This window comes from Indicator indicator, chromosome 1 (assembly GCF_027791375.1).
Source record: "Indicator indicator isolate 239-I01 chromosome 1, UM_Iind_1.1, whole genome shotgun sequence".
NCBI lineage: Eukaryota > Metazoa > Chordata > Aves > Piciformes > Indicatoridae > Indicator > Indicator indicator.
In genome coordinates, this window is record NC_072010.1 from 81345205 (window position 1) to 81367237 (window position 22033).

Genomic DNA, 22033 nt, shown 5'->3' on the forward strand with positions numbered 1-22033 from the left:
ACTCTACGGCAGAATTAGCATAAGGTGTGATCGTGTTTCAAAACATTCTTCGAACAGAGCTCAAGGAAAAGCCTCCTGAAGTCAATCTGAGATACAGACACTTTCACTGACATCTGTTAATATCTAATTGAGCTCCTGTTGCATGGCCTTGAGCTAGTCTTCTATCACCACATTTTCACAACCAGGAGCAGTACATACTTACTTGGAAAAAGAGTGTTCATGGCTTTTACAAGGCTTCAAACATGGATATGCAAATGAGACATAAGAACAATGGTTTACCAGTTACTACCTTTCCTACTATGTGTGTTTTGTAGAAGGCAAGAAAGAACTTGTAGTCTTGTTCTAGTTGAAACACCCAAAGGTGTTAGCTGGAAATTATCTTTGCAAGGATCCAATTTCCTTCTTGCAAATGGATCAGCAATGTGCTGAAAAGTGCTCTCCTTTAACATGCAAATGACTAAGAGAGTGCATGTCTAACGGGGTTCTACACCACCAAATATTTGTTGACCGAATGTTTTAAAAATAGTCACGGTAAGAAACTGCTGACAAAAACACACACACCTCACAATAAATGAATATTAATTAAAAAAAAAAAAGCAGCAACTCATCAATACCCAAAATAAGAATTTCTAAGCTATCATTTACATCAGGTAGCCTAGGACATTTATAGTGGATGCCAGCTCTTCCCTATCCAAATGCACTTTGGAGTTTTTTATTCTCAGAAGTTATTTGACATGGGGCAGTCTTGTATGAACACGTACCTTCCTTGCATTCTCCAAATAGCAACAAACAGAAGCAAGCGTAAAACGGAGATATGCAATTTCTGCTGCTATACCACTAAAACCAAAATGCTATAAAGAGGATTTTCATTTACAGAAATTACCCTATGTACTGCCACAAAAATGTAACACCCTCATTTTGCTTCAGTGGAACACTATTGTCCTCTTATATGTAGTAAAGTACAGATGATTTCTCTAAGATACTGTGACTATCTCAGTACTAATCCACCAGGAAAGATAAAGGCAAAGAAACAGTAAAAGGGTAAACCTTTATTCAATCTATAATTGAATCTAAACTCATCAGAGGTGTCTGGTTTGTAGATAGCAGCAAAATTCCATCTGAGGTGGTCAATTACACTGATTTACAGTGGCTCTGTCTCAAAATTAGCAGGACCAAAAGAAGGCAGTACTGCTATTGGACAAGCAGGCCCCAGTCCCACAAACACTCACTGTTCTTTAATTTCAGGAGTGCATTTCCCACACTGAGGTTGAGGGAATAGATTTGCTCAGACACACAGGTGAGCAACTGCAGAAGCTGAAGAAGAGAATAATTCTAAACAATATTTATATTAAATGCAACCTCACTTAAGATGACAAAAAATCTTTGGCAAAAATGAAAATTCTGAGGCTGTAATATCACTGAGGATGCTGATTAACTGAATGATACTGATTAACTGATCAACACAGAAATTTCACAACTCTTTGTCACAAGGTACAACTCAAAAGCCTTGAAGCAGTAAAAGGCCATAAATTTGTTTTGCAGAACTTGCTCAGAGGTTAGACAGTATCCAACACAGGAGATACCTTGGGAACGCTTTTTATTATGAAAACCTATAAATATTCCCAACTTATATGATATATTCCTTGCCATTTCTTTCCTAAGTGATTCTTTTGGCCTTCAGTATCACACAGGCCCTGGCTCATAGGAAAACTTTGAGTCTGCCCCATTGCTGTCAGGTATACACCCTGTTCACATCAATTTTGAAAAACAAGACTTTACACACCACACCTCCAAATGTGAAGGAGCTTGGCTTTAGGAAGGCTGAGTCAACTGGAAATCTTGGTTCATGATAGCATGTATTGTTGGGATTGTCTTGCAGAGTAAATTTTACCCCCTTGAAATTACAGCTCTGGAAATGTTATGAAAAAAGTTGAGCCAAGGGGCATGGATGACAGCCATGAAACAGAGGAAGCAGCATCCCCAGGGAATTTATTGAAATTTATTTACAGTTCTGCTTGCATGTATTAATAGTGTTTATGGCTCAGGGCTATTAATTCATCAGCAAACCACCCTCGCATCAGATACCCAGCTGGAGGGCAGGGAGTAAGAGGCAATATGCTACATGATTTCCATACAGATGTCCCAGAAGCAGCAGAAATTAAATAAATTACCCAGCTCCTGTGCCATCTCACATCTTGAAAGCAAGCATGCCTCCGCTCCCTTGCAGACCTGCTGCCAGACAAAGGCACAGAGATTTACCCAGCTCCTCGTCATTCAGCCATACGCACACGCACAGATACACCCCCACGCACAGATACACCCCCTTGTCTTTCAGTTCTTCCACGTGAATAATTCAGTTTATTACCGAACGCTGTAAATGCAGAAACGAGAGGCATCCTTGCTATACACCCCTTTTTGCCCCCTGCTCAACTGTAATTGTCCATCCACTTAGATAACGCTGCCTTGGTGCTTATTGTCCGAATTCCCCAAGCCAGCCCTTAGAGACACCTAGAGCCCTGCAGCGCGGGGAGGCAAAAGGCCAGGCCCAGTCGGGACCCTTCACAGCCTCAGCCTTGGCCCTCCTCCCTCCGGACAGAGGCAACCAGGATTAAGAGGGAACTGCAGTGCCGGGGCCGAGCCGCTGCTGGGGAGTGGGGCAGGGAAGTTGGAGCCAGGCGGCATCCGGCCGGAGCCATTGTCTGCCGGACTGACACCAAAGCATGGCCTGGCCTGGGGGCGGGAGCGGGGGCGTGTGTGCTCTTTCTTCCCGTTGCAGCAGGGCCGCAAGGGCGGCCATGGGATTGTATCCTCTCCTTGCAGCGGGTCTGCCAGAACAGCCATGGATTCTTTTCTTTTTCTTTTCTTGCAGCAGGGCGGCAAGGATAGTGATGGGGTTTTTCTCTCCCTGCGGCAGCACAGGCAGCGCGGGCAGAGGAGCGGGAGGGCGGAGGCAGCTCTCGGAGCTCTGAAGGAACGAGGGTTTCGTTTTTTCCTTCCAAACCCGGAAATTTTAGTAACATAATCAGCGAGCTGATCCTTCTCAACCGGCTGTGGGGCACGTAGAGTGCTGAAGCGAAATCACCGCACAGCTCAAGCACAGCGGCCCGCTGCTGCGGAGGCTGGCCGACGGCCACTCCCCTGCCCCGGTTCCTGCCCCTGGCCACCCGGACGCGCTCCGACCCCGAGGCTGCGAGGCAGGGCGGGGCGAGGGCCAAGAGCCAGGGGCGGCGGCCGCCGTCCCGGACCTTCCCGGGGTCGCCTCCCGCCAGCCTAAGCCAGCGGCGGCGGGGGCCGGGATGCGGATCGGGGCGATTTTCAGTTCTCAGGGTGTGCATGTGTGTCTGCGTGTGTCTGCAGCTGTGTGTGTGAGTGTGCGTGTGCGCGGCGGGGAGGAGGGCTGGGCGGAGAAGGAGGAGAAGGAAGCAAGGCGCGGGGGGGGGGGGGGGGGGGGGGAAGCGAGAGAGAAAAAGGCGGAAAGCGGCAAAATGGTTAGCGGGTGACATCATCTTCATTTGCATAGGCGCGGGGATAAAACCGCCCCGCCAGCGAGCGCCCTTTATACTGGCGTGCGGAGCGGCGGCAGCAGCGAGCGGCGGGGCTGAGCATCACCGCGCAGCGACACCGGTGGGTCCCGCCGCCCCCCCAACCCCCCTCCCCGGGTTCCCCAGCACGGGTAGTATGAACCTCAGGAATGGAAGGAACTGCGGGCAGGGCGCGGGGGCTGTTGAGTGGTGGGGATGTCTAGGGGGTATTGTCTTGGGGAGGGGAAAAGGGTGTTTCTGTCTGGGGCCCGCGCCACTGCAGGAAGGTGGCGTGCTAGCCGCAAACTGGCATTGTTGCCGGTCCAGGGCTTTGTCTTGTAATTAATTTTCCTTTCGCCAGTTAAAAAGGCGGCCAGCACCGGGCTGCCGCCCCTCTATTGTACTCCGCAGAGCGCAAAAACTGGGAGTTGCCCCCGCAGGCAGCTGGCGGCGAGCTGCACAATCTTTGATGCTGGGCTAAACTGACGCTTCAAAAAACATTATTAGTATTATTAAATATGCCGGGATTAAACGCCTTATTTCCTTCGTGCGCTGAGTTTTGGGCTCCCGCGGCTCCGCGGGAGGGGTGCGGCGGGCACAACCCCGGGGTGGCGGCCGGCGAGCCCTCGCCGGGGGTAACAGACTGTTCCCTTGTGTGCGCAGAGTCACCTGCCAACATGTCCGACAAACCCGACATGGCCGAGATCGAAAAATTTGACAAGTCCAAATTGAAGAAGACAGAGACGCAAGAGAAAAACCCACTGCCTTCAAAAGAAAGTGAGTGCGGGAGGGCAGGGAAGCGTGGGGAAGGGCAGGAGGGAGGGAGGGCAAGCAGGCAGGGAAGGGGAGGGAAGAGGAGAGGCGGGAGCAGACAAAGAGGGGCGGCAGGCTTGGAGCCGGGGGTGCGGCGGGTGCAGGGTGGAGGGAGGATAGGCGGCTTTGGATGTGGCAGATGCAAAACCCTGAGCCCACCGCCTAGGAGCGCTTAAGCTACAATTACTGACGTATCTGCTCCGATATATATATACGCACACGTATATACACATATTTTTGCAAATTGTAGGAATTGTTGTATGAATGCACTTCAGGATCTCAATCTTCATTTTTTTTTCCCTCCTTTCTGTTTTTCCCCCTTTCAGCAATTGAACAGGAGAAGCAAGCGGGTGAATCGTAATGAAATCTGCCCTTCCAAATTATGCACTGTACATTCCACAAGCATTGCCTTCTTATTTTACTTCTTTTAGCTGTTTAACTTTGTAAGATGCAAAGAGGTTGGATAAAGTTTAAAATGACTGTACTGCCCCTTTCACATCAAAAGAATAGAGAGAACTACTGACACTGAATGAAGGCGCTGCCTTTCCCTCTGCCTGTCTGGCTTTGGTCCTGGTGGCATGAAAGAGCTTGCATGTTGATGAAAGAAGAACTTGGGTGGGACTACAGTAAACTAGAGTAACACACGAATAAATGCAAAGCTGTACCAAGGTCCTGCGAGCTGTAAAATGCAGTTAATCGAGTGCCATTTTTTTTTTGTTCAAATGATTTTAATTATTGGAATGCACAATTTTTTTAATATGCAAATAAAATGTTTTAAAACCTGGATGGTATTTATGTCCTCTATTCGGAGAACTATATCAAAGGATCTGAAGCATAAAAGCCGATACTGAAACATGGGATACTATAAAACCTTTGGAGATGACTCAAACCTCAATCACCATTTAATTTTTTTCAATATGTGCTCTCACCAATAGATAAACTTGTGATCCTTGAAGCTAGCTTTTAGACAAATTTCAGTAAAAAATTGCATGTCTTGTAATTTGTTACCATGTGAGTATATTGCTTTAAATATTTATTGTTTTTAATGTAGAGATTGATAAAGGCAAAAAAATGGGCTGCATTTATTGCTTTGCCCCTCCCACAGCATAGCTCTTTTAGTAAGAACCGTTACGTACTCTTGCAGAGATTCAAGCTCGGTTGTATAAATCCATGATTGCTTAAATTAATTATTAAGGCTTGTTCTGCTGGCATAGTATTTAAAGGAAGATGAAACTTGAATTATATGTCCAAGGCTGAACATAAGCTTCTTATTATCCTAAAGCTATTTTAGCAGTAGATGTCCCATGCAAATAAATTTTTACTATGCTCTTACTCATGTTTTGGACACTTTTATAATCTTTTAATGGTCACTTGATCCTAAGAATTTGTATCAAGGAATAAAAAGCTAATTTCTATACTAATTCAAAGCTGATCATTTCGTGGCAAAAATGTAATGGTAACTTACAAAATGAACTTGATAGTAAATTCTACATGCAAATAGCAGCTCTCCACATTTCTGGTTTACAGAAGTTTGTTCTGGCCCAGGGCACTTACTGGCTATTTTTCCTCAAATGATAGCAGGTAAAACCTGTGATTGAGGGAGAGCAGTAGGAGTTAACTGTAGTAGTCACAGATTTCATCCATTACTCACTTCGCTTTGAAGTGAGTAATTGACATTCTGGGGAAAAAAATGCTGTCAGATAGCCTGTAGGAGGGTGGTGAGTATGGCTCTGCAGTGCCTTAGGCATGTCTTCATGGGTTGAGCCTGTATTTATTTCAGCCATTTTCTATAAAGCAAATTAGTCCCTCTGGGGAAGCCTCAGTTTTGCTGAGGCTGCTGACTTGACAGGGGTCACGCAGATTTGGGGTTTCATCCTACCACCCCTTCCTTGTAGCATCTGACTGCAGCAATGAACTCTCCTTGAGTTTGCACCAGTCAGAGCAGTGGGGTTTCTCTTGTAATTGGAGATTTGGTGGGTGTTCATTCTTCCAGCAAAGGAGGGAGCCCTGGGGTGCTGTATGCTTGTGGGTGCTCTCCCCAGCCCCAGCAGTGGAAAACTTGCAGAATTGAGTATTTGATTGGAATCTAAGGTTCAGGCTTGCAATGTTTTGATGAAATTCTATGGAAAGATTTGTGAAGTCCTGGTAGTGTAAGGACATCCACAGCTGATGAGTTCAGGAATGAAGTGAACCACTTCTTGTGCTCGTAAATGTTCTAAGCTTTCATTTGATCTCCAAAATATAATGGGAAAGACATAGAAATTTTTAACTGAGTTTCTGAAAAGTCAATTAAACAATCAACTCCCAGCTACTGATCTTAATCAGGTAACACAGGATGTAGCATGACTAAATTCTGAAGTGTACTGTCTGAACCGTACGTGCGCAAGTGAGTAGAAGCAAGTGCTTGCTTACTGTGGATTCATCTATGGGGAAAAAAAAAACCAAAGCAAGCTATTTCTGAGAGAGACAAAACATGAAGCATACATAGCTTGGTGGAAGACATGTAAAGTGCATGCTGTAAGCCAGCATAATTTGGCAAAACTATGAGGTATGAGGCCTCTGACTTCAGAATCGCAAGTGCAAAGGGATCAGAAGACAATGCTGGCCAAAGGGTACCACCATCTGTGATGTGCCTGGTGGCTGCAGGCACATAATTAGAGGTGGTGAAGCTCAGATCTGTTTTCAGGAACTATGACAGTAAGCTACTAACTACTGTTAGGACCTGTCTTTCTGGCATCAAGGACTGAATAAAATACAAAATCAAGAGGAAAGTAAACCTCCCAAGAAAAATTCAGGTATTGCTCAAACCTGTCATCCCCTGCCTCCTTGCACCTTGTTTGGCTCTTTGCATATATTTAGAGAAGACTGTAGCAAATGCGCATCATGGTTTGCACAGACAATATTAAGGTGGTCACATCTGACGCCTACTTGGCAGCAATCCAGTTGATGGCATGAAAAATTAAGGCTCAGGTGGATCGATTGTAATACTTGGGTCTGTATCTGCACTAGTTGTTGGTCGTGGCTAATAAAGGAGGCAAATATCTTTGGCTGTCAGTCTAGAAACTTTCACTAGTAACAAACTAGGAAAAAAAAATCCAACAAAACCCCCCAATGAACCAGCTGAAGATGTGGTTATGAAAAAGGGTCATCAGAAACAGAAAGGCACATATGGTTTTTGATCTTACACGCTGTGCAGTCACATTATCCTAGCTCTACGAGACGATGGCTTTACGGTGTCTGGCGTGCTGCCTCCCCGCCCCCAGCAGAGAAGCAACTCCATTGAGACTAACCATGAGTATCTCTGCCCTCACGTACTGAAACAATTTCTTCCTTTCTCAATATTTAAGAAAAGATTTTCCTCCCTCTTTCACACACCTCCCCAGATATCATTAACTACGCATATGTTGGACAGAAAGCATGTGCTAACGATAGCCAAAACAGATCGTTGTGGTATTAAAATTACAAAAATGTGGAGACTCGAATGCAAGAATTTTGGTCTTCTAGGCTATTTTTGTGCAATACTGAATGTGTGACAGAATACCACTTCCCCTAGTAACCCTTTACTTCCCTAGAAACACTGTAGAAATGAACAGTTCCTATTGTGTATTGTAATCATATATGGCTGCCACATACAGCTGCTGCACAACATAGTTTTATTAATGAGGAACCGTGCACTAATCTGAGCATCCTGTAAAATACAATGAGTATTCAGAGCAAGAATTCCACAGGGCTGATACTAAAAAGGGTGTGAAGAAGTGAAAAATGCAGCTCATGCTTATTTGTTGATACACACTAGGATGACTATGCAAAGCACCCTATGTCAGTCTTGGCAAATCTGCCTTCCGTGAGATCATTTGATGCTCCAGCTTTGAGCATTTTTCAATTCAACAGGCAAGGTGACTAAATTGTAAATAAAATGGGGTATTTTGTTAATTTGGAGAAAGGCAATTCCAGACAACATTTTTCTATTATTTCTACACTGTCTGATAGATTAATATGATATTGTCCCTATGATACGATGATTTTTTCAAAAAGCTTTGCTCTTTGCCATACATTTATTTTGAAATTCTGTGGGTTGTGACAAGAAAGAGTCCATTTTAATGTTTCCAGAAGGAGTTAATGACCTGAATCCCAGTATTGCTTTTACTAGATTTTTAAAATATCTGACCCTTCTCTGAATTTCTTCCCTTCCTGCTTAGGTAAGAAAAAGATATTTTTTTTAAAAAAAATTAAAAAATCAAGCCTAGCGGGCTCTCAAAGATGTTTAGTTTTGCCTTTGAGTTAATTAGCCTTCATCATATTGGAAGCATAGCAAAGATGTATCTTTCTCTCTTGTCTCTGCAATCATGAGAGCTACAATACTCCTTTTTCCCTTGTAATCAAAAGCTGAGGTTTCAGGAGATTTTTCAGTCTCCTGGAGCTTGGGCTTAAAATGTCAGACACAATGAGATTCACGCAATGTAATGAGAATTGGCAACTGGGAGATTCTTCAACCACTGCTCCCTCACAATAAGAGGATGATGATGGCAAAGCACAGTCAAATCTATAGAATTAGTTTCAGGCCATGATATGCAAAGCATAGCAGAGTGAGGTTGTAAAGGCTAAATTTCTTTTTTTCTTTTAAAAGTCAAAATTCCTATGGCCTCACTTTTTGTGATGGCTCTGAATTTATTGTTTACCTAGCATAGATCTTGCATTTATCAGTATTTTGCAAATGAATCGGTGAATTTAATCTAATTTAAATGTATTTTCTGCATTTTAATTGTCCCAACATTTTCATATGCTCAATCAAAACATGGTTTTGAAAACAAACAAACTAACAAAAAAAACCCAAACAAAACCAACCAACCAACCAAAGTCATTACTGCATTGACTAAAGGCTTCTTGGCGACAAAGAAACTTTCCCCAGAATTGTCACCCCAATAATTTTATCTTTAGATAAAAAGCTTGAAATCTGGGTCTGGAAACAATCTCATGTCACTTTATAGACACAGCATATTTAATGAACAGACACTTGCAGTGCCCTTTATTTGCATACTATGAATAAATAGTGAATACCCTTATAAATTGAGTAGACTTGTTTGAAAACCATAACAAAACAACAAACAAAAATTAAAAACAAACAAAAAAACCCCAACAGCAATGAAAACCACTAAACCATCCCCCCCCCAAAACCCCAACACAAGAAAAGGTATGCATTTGCATGTTCACCAACATTTTCTCTGAATAATTTAGTTATCCCTAGTCTCTTCTAGCAGTTTGAAGCTACAGTAGCAGCATTCAGGTCTGTAAAATAAGACAGGTAAACTAGCTGAAAGCTACTTCTCTCTAGATCAAAAGGAAGAAATTCAGGCTCTCAGATGGTTCAAATCTTACCTAATGCAGTTCATGAATTTTGATAGGTAGTAGTTTATGGTTTACTTCCTATAATGGTGCTGCTTTTCCATCTGACAACTAACTACATATATATGGTTTATAATTCTTGGGTATAGCATTTTGAAATATTTGTAATAGACAAATATTACTTCAAACTGTCACTCTCAGCTTTGGAATTTATCTTTAAGGCCCTTTGCAGAGCTAGATTTTGATGCAAAATGATGTAGAGAATTTTGGAGCTACGTAATAATCTGAAAAATTGCTTGCTGGATTAATTTTTCATGCATCTCACTTGACCTCACCTGCTCTATATCACGTAGCCTGTGTGAGAAAATTGAGCCAACACAGGGATATTCTTCACCCTTCCCTTCAGTTTGAGCACTGCCTCTCAGAAATTACACCAACCCACTGTGTAGTGGAAATAGCAGTTATTATTACCTATGGGACAAAATCTGGCCTGGTGTGATATGTCCTGTGGGATGGAAATTTCAGCTTTCTGGCAAAGGACTCATAACACTTTCTTACCTCTCTGAAGGGTCTTGATTTGGTAACGGACAGCACTATGCATTTTATGTCACTTTTTTACACAAATTTTATGTCAGCTTTAGAGGCTTTTCTGGTCCTCTCTGAGGCCACAGAGTTATAATTTTCAAGGTGTGAACCAGGCAGAAAATCAGAATGAAACTATTCCTAACTCATTTCCAGGATGTCATGTGTGTGATTTCATCACTTAGAAAGGATGTGGCCATACCAAACTCAGGCAGTAAGACAACACTAGTTTATACCCTGGTGTAAGCCTGGTTCAGTAAAGTTCACCAAGGGATTTTATCACTGTTATTTTTTCAAGGTATTATGGTACCACTTTGGTGCTTGTCATAAAACCAGGGATGTGAAGAGGTTTGTAGTGCAAGAAACTGTTCCTGTGGGAACAGAGCTCACTTGTGGGCACAGATCGGGTAAAGTCATGGTCTGAATGAAGACTGCCCACTGCAAGTGTGGCTGAGTTGTACATGAAGTAGACCTAAGGCTTCAACAGATTGTAGTCTGCCTTGAAAATGTGACCATCTGCTTTCTCTTCTTGCCAGATGACTGCTTCTGCCAGACTTCCTATATGCAGCTGTGCCTTTGCATGCATGCATGCAACTTCCCAATGATTCTACATATCTCTACCATTTGTTTTATTGCTAAAATTTAGCTTTGATTTCTAGGGTTGGCATAGGCAGTTGATTCTTCACTGAAGGAGAGAAAGTCCAGAGGGTAGGATTAAGAAAGAATGGCCTAAGAAAAGTCCATTCTTTGCATTGCACCTTTTTCTTAATGCACAAATAGAGCAACCAATGGTGAGGAAAGAAAGCCATTTCAGAGTAACATCCCCAAACAGGAAAGTGGATGTGGCCCTAAGCGTCTACATTCCCAAACAGGAAACCATCTTCAGCATGTTGAACACCCTCCAGGCTCACAGCAGGTTTAATCACATAATTTTGGGTTCTCACGAAGAGGGACTATCTAGGCAGGTCACTCAGAGTGTCACCCAGTGCTGCACATCACTGGCAATATTGCATGGTGGGGTACTAGGGTCAGCCCCAGGACACTCCCCAGGGCAGGAGAGCCTTTTTTGTTTTTAACATTTCTATTCAGTTTCCCTGTCACCTCATTTCATTGCTACATGGTCTGCAAAACCAGGCTAGCTCCAGCTCATCTCAGGGTTGGTGCTGGCTGGGTACAGTTGGCTTTGGGTGCTGTGAACTCCTGTATGCCTGTCATATCAACTCCAGTACCCCTTGCCCTGCTTTGCCTGCTCTTTTTAGATGTCCAGGTGTTGAGTGATCCCCTATCTTACAGTTTTGCTCCTTGCCTAGAGGTGAGAACAGTGACACTGGTATCTCTTTGTCACCATAAGGTCAGAAGGAACACAAAGAACAAATTTTTCTCTTTCCATTGCCAAAGATGGCAATGGAAAGAGAACTTTGTAAGAGCAGAGGGGATTTGGTTTAGTTGAATCAAAAGAAGCTGGCAAAAAGCCTTGTTATATGTGATTGCTAGTTTCAATCCTTTCTTGGACCCTCTTTTGAAAAATACGTTTCAAAATACATAGGAACCTTCTCAAAAATATATATTTCATATTACAACCACTGACAACATGCTTTTCTTGGAGGGAAATGATAGGCAGTGTTGGTTCTAGTTCTGAAGTTTCGGTCATACACAGAAGCACTGTAAAATGTTTGAGCAGGAATGCAAGAATAAAGACCAGTTATAACCTTACCAGTGCAGACTTGGTGTTTGGTTTAGGGCTGTTTTGCATCCTAGGAATGGGGCAAACCAGCTCACGTGTAAATCAATTACTTAAGAAAACAGATTAGTAGATTCAGAATACTACACTGTATATAAACACTTTTTTTGATAGGGAACTTATGCCTAGGTCTTCAGAAGATCTTGTCGTTATATTAGATCAAAGGCTAGAAGGTCTTATGAGAAGTTATCACAGAGGCCATGTTAAAATTACTTCCATGAGAAAGCACCACACAATGAGTTTTATACAAACATTCCTATTGAGCAGTAGCAAACAAAGCACCACAAGTAATGATGAGAGTTGCTAAATACATCAATGATTTTAGTCCCACTGTATTGTTTCATCATGATTTAGGAATAAGAGAACTCCTAGCAGCTGAGCTCCCCTACTGCTTTGACATGTTGGGGCATGATAGATGGATCCCAGACTTGTCTCCATAGCTTGCAACTACAGAAGCAGCCCAAGCTTGCTTGGCTCATGCAGAGAACATTGTTCCCAGAAAAATTTCATGTTTCTTTAATAACTTTTTTTTTTTTTTTTTTTGGTAGCCGCTTTAATTGCAACTCTGGGAGACACAAAAATCTCTTACCTGCTTTGCTCTTGGTAGTCAGTTTGACAACATTAAGTGGAAGGGGAAAGGGAAGCTCTGAAAATGTGAGGCTATTATAAATAATGCCACTTCTCAATGTGAGGAGTTAGTGTGATGCGAAGAGGAATACAGGTGAAAAACCTTGCTGGAAGAGATGCATCCTTTTACAGGGGTCCATAGACTGTACATACCCATATATGGCTGCTTCCCTGGTGCCTGGCTTGTTAAAGTCATCTCTGTTGTAAGTGGGAGGTGTGGGTTACACTGAGAAATGCCGAAGTATCTCTCAAAGTCCTTGCTGCCTTTTAAAGGTTAAAACCAGGAACAGTCTGGCATTCTTTAAAAGGTCTTTAAATGGAACAGAGCTGTTTAATCACATGCATTGCAGCATGAGCACCATGTCTTCTGTATCCTTTTCAGCTGGACTTTACCAGCCGATAGGCACAGAATTTGTTTTCAGCAGAGGCCATGCTGTGGTTATCTATCTACAGCCTGCTCTCTGAGATCAAAAACCCCCAGCAGATAGTGTTTTGAGACCAGGAATAGTTTCACTTAATTTTCAATTTGGTAGCCTGAAAGACTCCTAAATGTATATTTAGGGATAACACAAATGGAGCAGTTGGATGCTCAGATTCCCCATGGAATTTCCCTCCTTGATGAAGTAAAGGCCCTATGAAATGAGTAGGTGTGAACTGCCTTCATTTCAGTGAGTTTTTCTAGATGTTTAGGACACTTGCACATCAGGCTGTTTTTAATCTGAGTGTCTAATTAAGGGTAATAATGTCCCTTGCAGCTCCCCCCAGTTCATGATATTAACTTGCATGGCACCTCATAGGTATGACTCTGTTGTGACAAGTACTTCTCACAAGGAATTGGGGTATCCCCTTTCTTTGCACGGCATGTGAAGTGCAATTGCGTAGCTCAGGGTTTTCTCTCCTCACATATATGCTTTTTTTCACTGAATTTTGTTTCCTTCCCTAAATCTGTTCCACTCTCTTTGGATAGTCACCCTAATAACATCACTGCTAATGTGCTCAGGAAGCTTGGTCATCTCAATCCTTTCTCATCATATCCACTGTGGGTGGCCATCCCTGCCAGCAACTACTCCCTACTTCATATTATATGTCTGACTCCATTATACTGTCTAATAGTCTGTCAGATGTCTTGGTGTCTCCAAATTGCTCACTCTCAGCAGGAGGCTGCTGCCAACTCTTTGACAGTAGGACTGCATCAAGTATCTTCTGCCTGAGATGTCTGTGCCTTTAAAACATTGCCAGTAAAAGCTTTATTCTTTCCTCTCCCCTCTTTCTGGAGTGGACAAAACTGGTTTCTCAGAGCTGACCCAGCAGAGGAAAGCAGCAGCATGTCAACAAACTGGAAGGGTTAGGTGCTGTGTCAGCTGTCCATCATGAAGAAAGAGCTGTTATCTAACTTTTATGCAGTGCCTCCTTTTGTTTGTCTTAGCTTCACAACAATAAGTTTTAGTGCTTTTAATGAGCTTGTTTATTTCTAGTGCTAAGTCTCTAGACTTCTCTTTCAGGCTGCTAGCCAGCAGTGGGAAGGTTAAAAATGCAGTCAGTTACCAGTGGCAACATACTAGTGTTGTAAATCCTGCCCACACATCTTGAGATCTACTGACATTTGAAACATCTAGGTCTTTTCTGTTAGCTATACCAGTGTAATTATGTCTCAGTGTATCTTTTTGTCTTCCGTGTCATCTTCCAGCAGTGCTCAGACAGTTATATATGAAGTGTATATATATGGAAGAGAAAGAATGAAGGAGGCTGAGGATATAAAGAAAGGAAGCCATTACAAATTGTTCACTGGGAATTCTGAAAGATCAATATCATATATTAAGAATTGCAATCTAATAGCAGATTATCGATCTCTGCATTTTTGTGTCTCACCTGTGAGCTGCAGGTCAGGCTGTGCTATTGAAATCAATTGCACTTTATATCAGTACCATATACTCCTCTCTCACAGCAAGGATGTGAATGTTCTATACATCCTTCTCGTCAGCAGTGGCATAAGATGACAGACTGTATGTAGTGGGACTGGCATATATTCTAAGGCGAACATATATGAAATCTCCATGCAGAGTCCAATGAATAATTGCCACCTTTTGTTAGAGTCAGTACGGACAGGAGACAACTTTGCTCTTGGTCAGGATTTGAGCTGATGCAAAACTGGCCTAAAAGAATGTGAAACCCCTTTGTTTATAACACACCTATAAAAGATGCAATTTCCAGACGAAGTGTGATTCTAAACGCTGAAAGAATCAAGCTCATACAATTTGTTTGAAGCTTTTGTGCACTGACTACCACCCTGCTCAGTGGCTGAGACTAGTGTTACTTCTGCAGGACTTAGTGGAAATCCACCCTAGTACAGGCAACAAAACAGAGCTGCAGGTGATGGGAAGAACGAATCTTGACTTCAGCTGAATGCATCCAGGAAAGCAGCAAGCCCCAACTAGAGTCTTGCCTTTGTCAACATTTTTCTGCATAGCCCCACAAAGGAGGGCAGGGGAAAAGGGCTGTCCCCTCATGCCTAGCTCTGACAAGTGATCTAGAGTAGCCAGTCACTTTTGTTACTTGCTGCTGGCCCAGAGCACTGATCCTTGTGGGACAGAACATCTCATTCATCAGCTTTCACACAAAGTTGTATCCAAAGATGCATGTGGCATTAAAACACAGATAGAAAACCGGATTAACCATGCAGTACTTAACATTTGTTTTAAAATTCCCTTTATTGATTTTTATACAGAAGTAATATAACTTACATCAGCACCGTATTATGGGCATCTTAATCACAAGTGTCTTCAGGCTTGGTATCTTTCTAATATATTATTGGTGTTAAAAGAAAATGGGCCACTAGAGAGAAAAAACTCATAAAAGCTTATGATTATAAAGAAATCACTAGCAGTTTATACCCCTGTCCACTTCTGTGGGGAGGGCTATTTATGGGATGGGCATGCTCTAGGCTGAGTAAAGGTGGCAGTAAACAGTGCAGCTAACACATGAGTAAACACCACACTGATGAACAAAGATTTGGCAGGTTTAAGTACCCAGTTCTTCCCTGCTGGTGCTTGGACAAATCAGTTGGTTATGTGATCAAGGCCTGGGCATTGGTCTTTGCAGATGTGAATTATATTATAACACCATGCTCAGTTTCAGTCATATGCACTGAATTCTTTCAAAAGATTTAATGAAGTCAGAGAAATTATCCTTTGTGATATGTCTTCATGTTAGAGGGCTCTTATAGCTTGCTTCTTCCATAGATTCAGAGTACCTATGGTAGTGGACTGTCCACTGTGTTCAGCCATTGTTCTTACTTTTGACAGTAATGAGGCCATTATGACAAATTCAGTACAAGTTGTCTACAGTTTATTGCTTCCATAGAAGGGGCATAGAACAGGCAGATGTTGCTTCCTCATATTCAAAATGGTATTTCCAGTGATGCAGGCAAACATACTTGAGCCCTTATGAACATTCAAACATTACAGTACTTGATAGATGAAGAAATATCTCCAGTGTAATTTCACAGTATCCAATTTGTTAGAGTCAATACTGTGCTTCTTAAGGTAAATGACATATATAGAAGATGAAAATTGGCTATTAATTTGCATATACTATTCTTGGTAGTATTTTTAAAATTACTATGTAGTTAACCAAGCTGCCAAATACTTCTTATGTTACACCATACTTCAGTTTTATCTCAACAAGCAAGGAGATATTCAGCTGGCTACTGCAGACATGTCTCTTGACTTTAAAAGGGAACTTGTCTGCTAGTTTTGGTCTTTCAAATTGCACAGAAGTTAGGTCACCAAACAAGCCTAAAATAGATAGTGTGGACACCATTATTAGAAGAATCTGTTATAGCACTCTTTGGCTTGCAGGTTACATTTCAAATACTCAGCTGGACTAGCAGGGGCTGCACGGCTCTGTGAATGGAGCTCAGAGAAACTGTGGAAATTTATATCCACCCTGAGTCTTGACAGATCATTTACTACCTGATATTACTAGGTTTGATTAGGAAAAGAAAAATGCCAACATTAATAGCCTTTTTTTACAAGCAGATGGAAAAGAATGTTCCTTTTGAAGGACTAGTCTCTCGTCCTTGTCGCCATCCCCGTCTCTCATGGCTGAGGAGGCTGGTTTCTGCTGAAGAGCAGTCCTTCCTCTCTTCATCCCTCAGCAACCAAAGTAAGAATGCAGTCTGATGCTGTGCTGTCATTGCTTAGAGAAAGGTTTCACCCTTAGCTCAGGCTTTGTCTGGAGCTAGACAGAAGTTACAAACTCAACACTTAGACTCAAAAAATACCACTTTCTCCCACCTCTAGATTCTATGTCTGTTCTTTGCTTAGCAGACGTTCAATCATACATGCATTATCCCTTAAGGCAATGATGACTTTTTAAAAAACCCACACTTTTAACTCAGTCAGTAGTTTCACTGACAAGAATGTACATACTTCACCACCTTCAGAAAGCAGGCTTGGATATATGAGTGCTAAATTAAGTTTTGAATAAGCAGTGGTTTTATCATTCTCATATTTTTAATACATTTTTATGACCAGTGATTTTTTTTACATAAGTCATATCTTAGCAGCAACATAATAGGACTGGAAATTAATAACTGCCTTTTTCCTGTGATACCTAATGAGATTCTAATTTCACTTTTAGCACCTATCCTCTATGGGAGGTTGCAGTTAGTTTACCTTAATGGTAAACATTCAGTCGTTTTAGAGCAGCAGCAGAGCTTGTACCGTACAAATGCATACCTTTGTAATTCAGTATGTCCCTTTGATTTATATTCTTGATATAATTTCAACAGGTATCAATATTAGCTAGAATTACCATCATTGAGAAGATAAAATATGTGATAGGTCAATGCCTTGTTTTTTTCTCTTACGAAAACTGAAATTTATGAATGTTGTTTGACTGATTACAAAATTTGATTTCAGGGTGAAAACACAAAAATATAGTCTACTTTAGGCAAAGCAATCTTTGTGAAAACATTATAAGATATATATCTCATAAATCCTCCATGAAATGAAGCAATTATTGAGAGTCATCACAGTCATTAAGTTCTTGTTTTCTTGATTTTCTCCCAGTAACATTAAAATATGTGTATGGCTGATCCTTCCTTATAAAAAGATTGAACTGATGGTCTTACCTTATTTTTTCTCTCTCTTGTGAGATTGTTTTAGTAGGGCTTTTTCATATAAGTCCATATGTTACATTAATGCTGTGTTGAGGAGCACATGCATATATGCCTCACTGAGTATTAAACTTAAAAGTTCGAGGTAGACAGCATTGTAGTTATGTGAAGCATTTATGGGGCAATGTATACCCTCATACATTCTGTTGAGCATTTGCCCTCCCCTACTGCCTTTATGAACATGGTTTTCCTCCTTCTTTGCCTTTCAGTTCTTGAGTTTATTCCCATATGTTTCCTGATAAACAGTGTTTCACACTCTGCTTCTTTGTGCAGACCTTAGAGCTCCTGTGACACTGAAGGATCCCAGAGAGTCCACACAGGCTGACAGAGGGAGTGGGACAGACTGTAGTGCATATCTCGTAATTAAAAACCATACTCAGAGTGTTAACACCATCAACAGTTGGTATTTCTTGGGGGGGGAAGAAAGAAGAAAATTCTAATTATACTGCCACTTCTCTTGTTTAGACTGTAGACTGCCCTGAATGTCTGGACAGTCTTTTACCACATTATGTTTATGCAGGTACTCAGAAATTGGTTAACTCGTGCAGGGAGGGACAGATCCTCAAATTGTCCAGTTAATTTGGACACATGTGTGTGCTGAAACCCTGGGTTTGAGTATGAATTCTAGTTGCTCTGTAAATTTGCAGAGACCTGGGCATTTAAAAATTTGCCTCAGCACAAACTTGAAAAAGCCAGCTCTGTAAAGTCTATCCCCAGGTTCCAGGTGCACTGGGATCTGTTTGCATTACAGCGTATTAAGGAATAAGCATTACCCGGTGGGTAATTCAACATAAGCTGAGTAAGTCACTGTGTACCTAGGTCAATTTTTGTCTATTCATATCAGAGGCACGACTCATTTCTATGTGACAGGTTGTGATGAATAAGGTTATTAATTATGATTTATGAAAATACAAAATATGAAAAATATTTTTATTAATATTCAACAATTATTATTAACCACGTATCAATATTTATATGCAGATTCTAGTGCACAGTAAGGCGGTGGAAGGGGGGATATGAGCAAAACATCTTGGGACAAGCTTTGGCAATATTTAGGGCATGATTGTGGGCATAGGCTCCCTTCACAACACAGGACATTCTCAGATCCCTTCCTCTTTGCCCTTTTGTTCACAGTTAGCTAAAATCCCAGTTACTTTATGACATTGTTGTGCTACTTCTGACAAAAAGTAGCTCCTGTAGTCCCATTTTGGATGTGTTTTTACCTGAAACTTACCTATCAATTTTGTTCTGTGAACAAGTGTCTTCAAAGCAGTTAGATATTCATTCTCTTTGATTGAGTGGTTGTGTTGGATGCTTTGCCCTTTGTTTGATAAGACACAGCCTTATCACACATTTTTATACAGAAAGATATATAATCATTATCCATCAGGATTTGATAATACTTCGAGTTAACATATTGGGAGCTATTTATCTGTGTACAAATTCAATGAAGGAAAAGAGGAAATACAGCCCAAGACCTGCAAGCTGACAGAGCGCTCCTTAACAAGAACTTAGTTTTGTGCTTGGCATCTCAGAACCACAGTTTTACACCAGGAATCCTGCCTAAATACGTTCTTTAGAAAACCAAGCATTGAAATCTGCTGTGTGGGGTTCTCTGGCTCTGCTGGAAAGATTTAGAGGTTTTGAGGTGTGCAGATTGAAAAGAATTAAAAAGTCCCTGGTTTCTTTCAAAAGTCTCCTCCAGCAGCAAGCATCCCTGATGGAGCAGCAGCATGTAAGGAGCATGCTGATACCAGGATTGGGGCATGCAGGAGGGCACACACTGGCAAATGCCAGATGAATACTAGATACAGTTCTGGTCCCTGTGAGCAGCATGGCAAGCAGGTTTCACCTATTTTAAGCCATACTTAGATAGTTAGTAGCAAGCTAAGTTTAAGTAGTCCTGCCTTTTTTCCTCTCCCTCCCAAACTCTGCTGAATTATGTCCACATTAGCACCATTTCCTCCACCGAGCTAGCAGAGCTGTTGGTATGGGCACATGCTGACCCCAGTTGAGGGGTAAAACTGCCACTCAAAACCATTTTCTTTTCTGATGAGAGCATTTCTCTGCTCCAGCTTTCCGAGTAGTTGCACGAAGACTTGTGCCAGATAAACAGAGAGGTGCGGGAGGGAAGCAGGAGAAGGGCTAAAGACCTCCAGCAGTAACGAAGGCTGAAAACTCCATGAAGCAGATGTGCCACTGCAGCTTTCCATGGTAATTGAATGGAAGTTTCCATTTTCCTCCATATTTTATTCTCTGAAGGTGCTGAACAGTTAGCAAATGCTCTGTCATTTGGGCTGTTGTGCCAAATAATTTGAGGACTCTGGTCTTTGATAACTAATGAGTACACTTATGTAAGTATACTTATAATAATAGACAGAGAGAAAGAGTTGCTGATACTTTGGCCCATATTGCTCCTAAGTGCTACCTGATGAGTTCATTGCTAGATCTAACACCCTTCTCTGAAATAGCTGAAAATGAAAGATTTATTCTGAACCTCTCACCAAGACGCTAATTTAAGTTTCAGTAGCTATTTGTTCCTTTGCCTTCAGCCTGTTCTTTCCTGGGTTTGCCATTCTCCTCGCTTCCTGCAACACAGGGCTCTGCACCACAGGGAAGGATAGGAGGCAGCCTTCGGGAAGGAGTGTGGCTGTCTCCAGAACAGCACAGTTGGGTGTGCTTTGCACCTTCTCTGGCCTGCTAAGCATGTAATTTGCACCCTCTGAGAAGTAGATTCTCCTCAACTCCTACTCCCATGTACTCAGCAAGACTTCCTGACACTTAATGTATGGATCTTCAAGTGGGGACTACAGGACTCGACTGACTCAGAGCTGCCAGCTCCCTGGCAAGGGACAAAACAAGAGGTGCAAGTTACAGAAGGTATAATTCAAAACTACACCACTCATGATAAACAGCAAGCTGAGCCTGCCATAAGGCAAACAGATGGATGCAGCGCCCTTTGGTTCTCTTTAGCTAGAAAAGTAATTCTCTTTTCCTGAGTCATGCCTAGAAATTGTACCATTATTTTTGGACCACCACCAGGATATCACTGATAGAACAATCATGTCTGTGGTACAACCACTGGCAATTACTTGTGGCAGCAGTATGTAGCAGTATGTACAGACCCACTGTTTTTTATTTTAAGATGTTTTTGCAGCTCAACTTAAAATCTGATTGTCAGAAAATTTTATAGTGTTCAAGTGCCCAACCTGAGATACACTAAAGGACCCTGGATTTCAATAAGCACCAAAAAGCTTCTCTGTCAAAGATAACCACATAAGAAGTCAGCAGGACACTCCATATGCACATTTTTTCAGTACTTTCATCCAGACATCTGAGTATATTTCATAGACATTGCAGCCCACAGTTGTATACTTTTCAAACACTTACATTTCGTGGTGTATTCTTCAAGGAGTAAACTGGTATGAAGCTTGTCAGGATCGAAGTGATGATGATAGTGCATTGTTTTGTATATTAGTCTATGTTGTCTCTGTAGCATTATTAGAAATGGGACGCCGGGATGCATCTTGAGATACTTAACAGTAAGATCACAGCACTTAATTTATTTGAGGTCTGGGGTCTATTTCTTAAGCAAAGCAGTGTGTTAGAGCAGTGCTAAAGCTCTCCATACAGCCAACAGAGAGAATCATCTCCTGCTGGAACATCTCTGCTATGAGGATAGACTGAGGGACCTGGTTGTTCAGCCTAGAGAGGAGTGGGTCTTAGACCAGATGATCTTTGAGGTCTCTTCCAAGACTCCGGGGGGATCTTATAGCTGCCTTCCAATACCTGAATGAATCCTACAGGAAGCCTGGAGAGGGACTTTTCATAAGGGTATCTAGCAATAGGATAAGGAGGAATGGTTTTAAGCTGAGGGAGAGTAGGTTTAGGCTGGATCTTAGGAAGCAGTTCTTCAATATGAGGGTGATGAGACTTTGGAATAGGCTGCCCAGGGATGTCATGGATGCCTTTTCCCTGGGGCCAGGTTGGATGAGGCCCTGAGTGTAGTTGAGCGACATCCCTGACTGTGGTGGGGAGGTTGGGGTAGATGGTCTCTAAGGTTCCTTCCAACATAAGCCATTCTATGATTCTATGATTCTATGAAACTGAAAGACAGGGATCAGATTTTCCATTATTCTAGCCAGGTATACAAGTGTTGCCATCCTTCTGATCCTTCTGTTTCACCTCCATGTATACCATTGGTTATATCCTCATCTCCCTGTGAAC

General features: G+C 42.1%; 1 protein-coding gene across 1 annotated transcript; it reads left to right on the forward strand.

Annotated features, from left to right (window-relative positions):
• Positions 1-3553: 3553 nt before the first annotated feature.
• On the forward strand, positions 3554-5148 carry TMSB4X (thymosin beta 4 X-linked). Its single transcript, XM_054381909.1, has 3 exons — positions 3554-3624; positions 4185-4298; positions 4661-5148. The coding sequence occupies exons 2-3, from the start codon at positions 4199-4201 to the stop codon at positions 4693-4695; spliced, it is 135 nt and encodes a 44-aa protein (XP_054237884.1). The 5' UTR covers positions 3554-3624; positions 4185-4198; the 3' UTR covers positions 4696-5148.
• The last annotated feature ends 16885 nt before the right edge of the window (positions 5149-22033 follow it).

Excerpts from the sequence above, each read along its gene's own strand:
- TMSB4X (XM_054381909.1), top strand. The coding sequence starts at position 4,199 with ATGTCCGACAAACCCGACATGGCCGAGATCGAAAAATTTGACAAGTCC. Across the intron at positions 4,299-4,660 it reads CCCACTGCCTTCAAAAGAAA|CAATTGAACAGGAGAAGCAA; the intron begins GTGAGTGCGGGA and ends TCCCCCTTTCAG.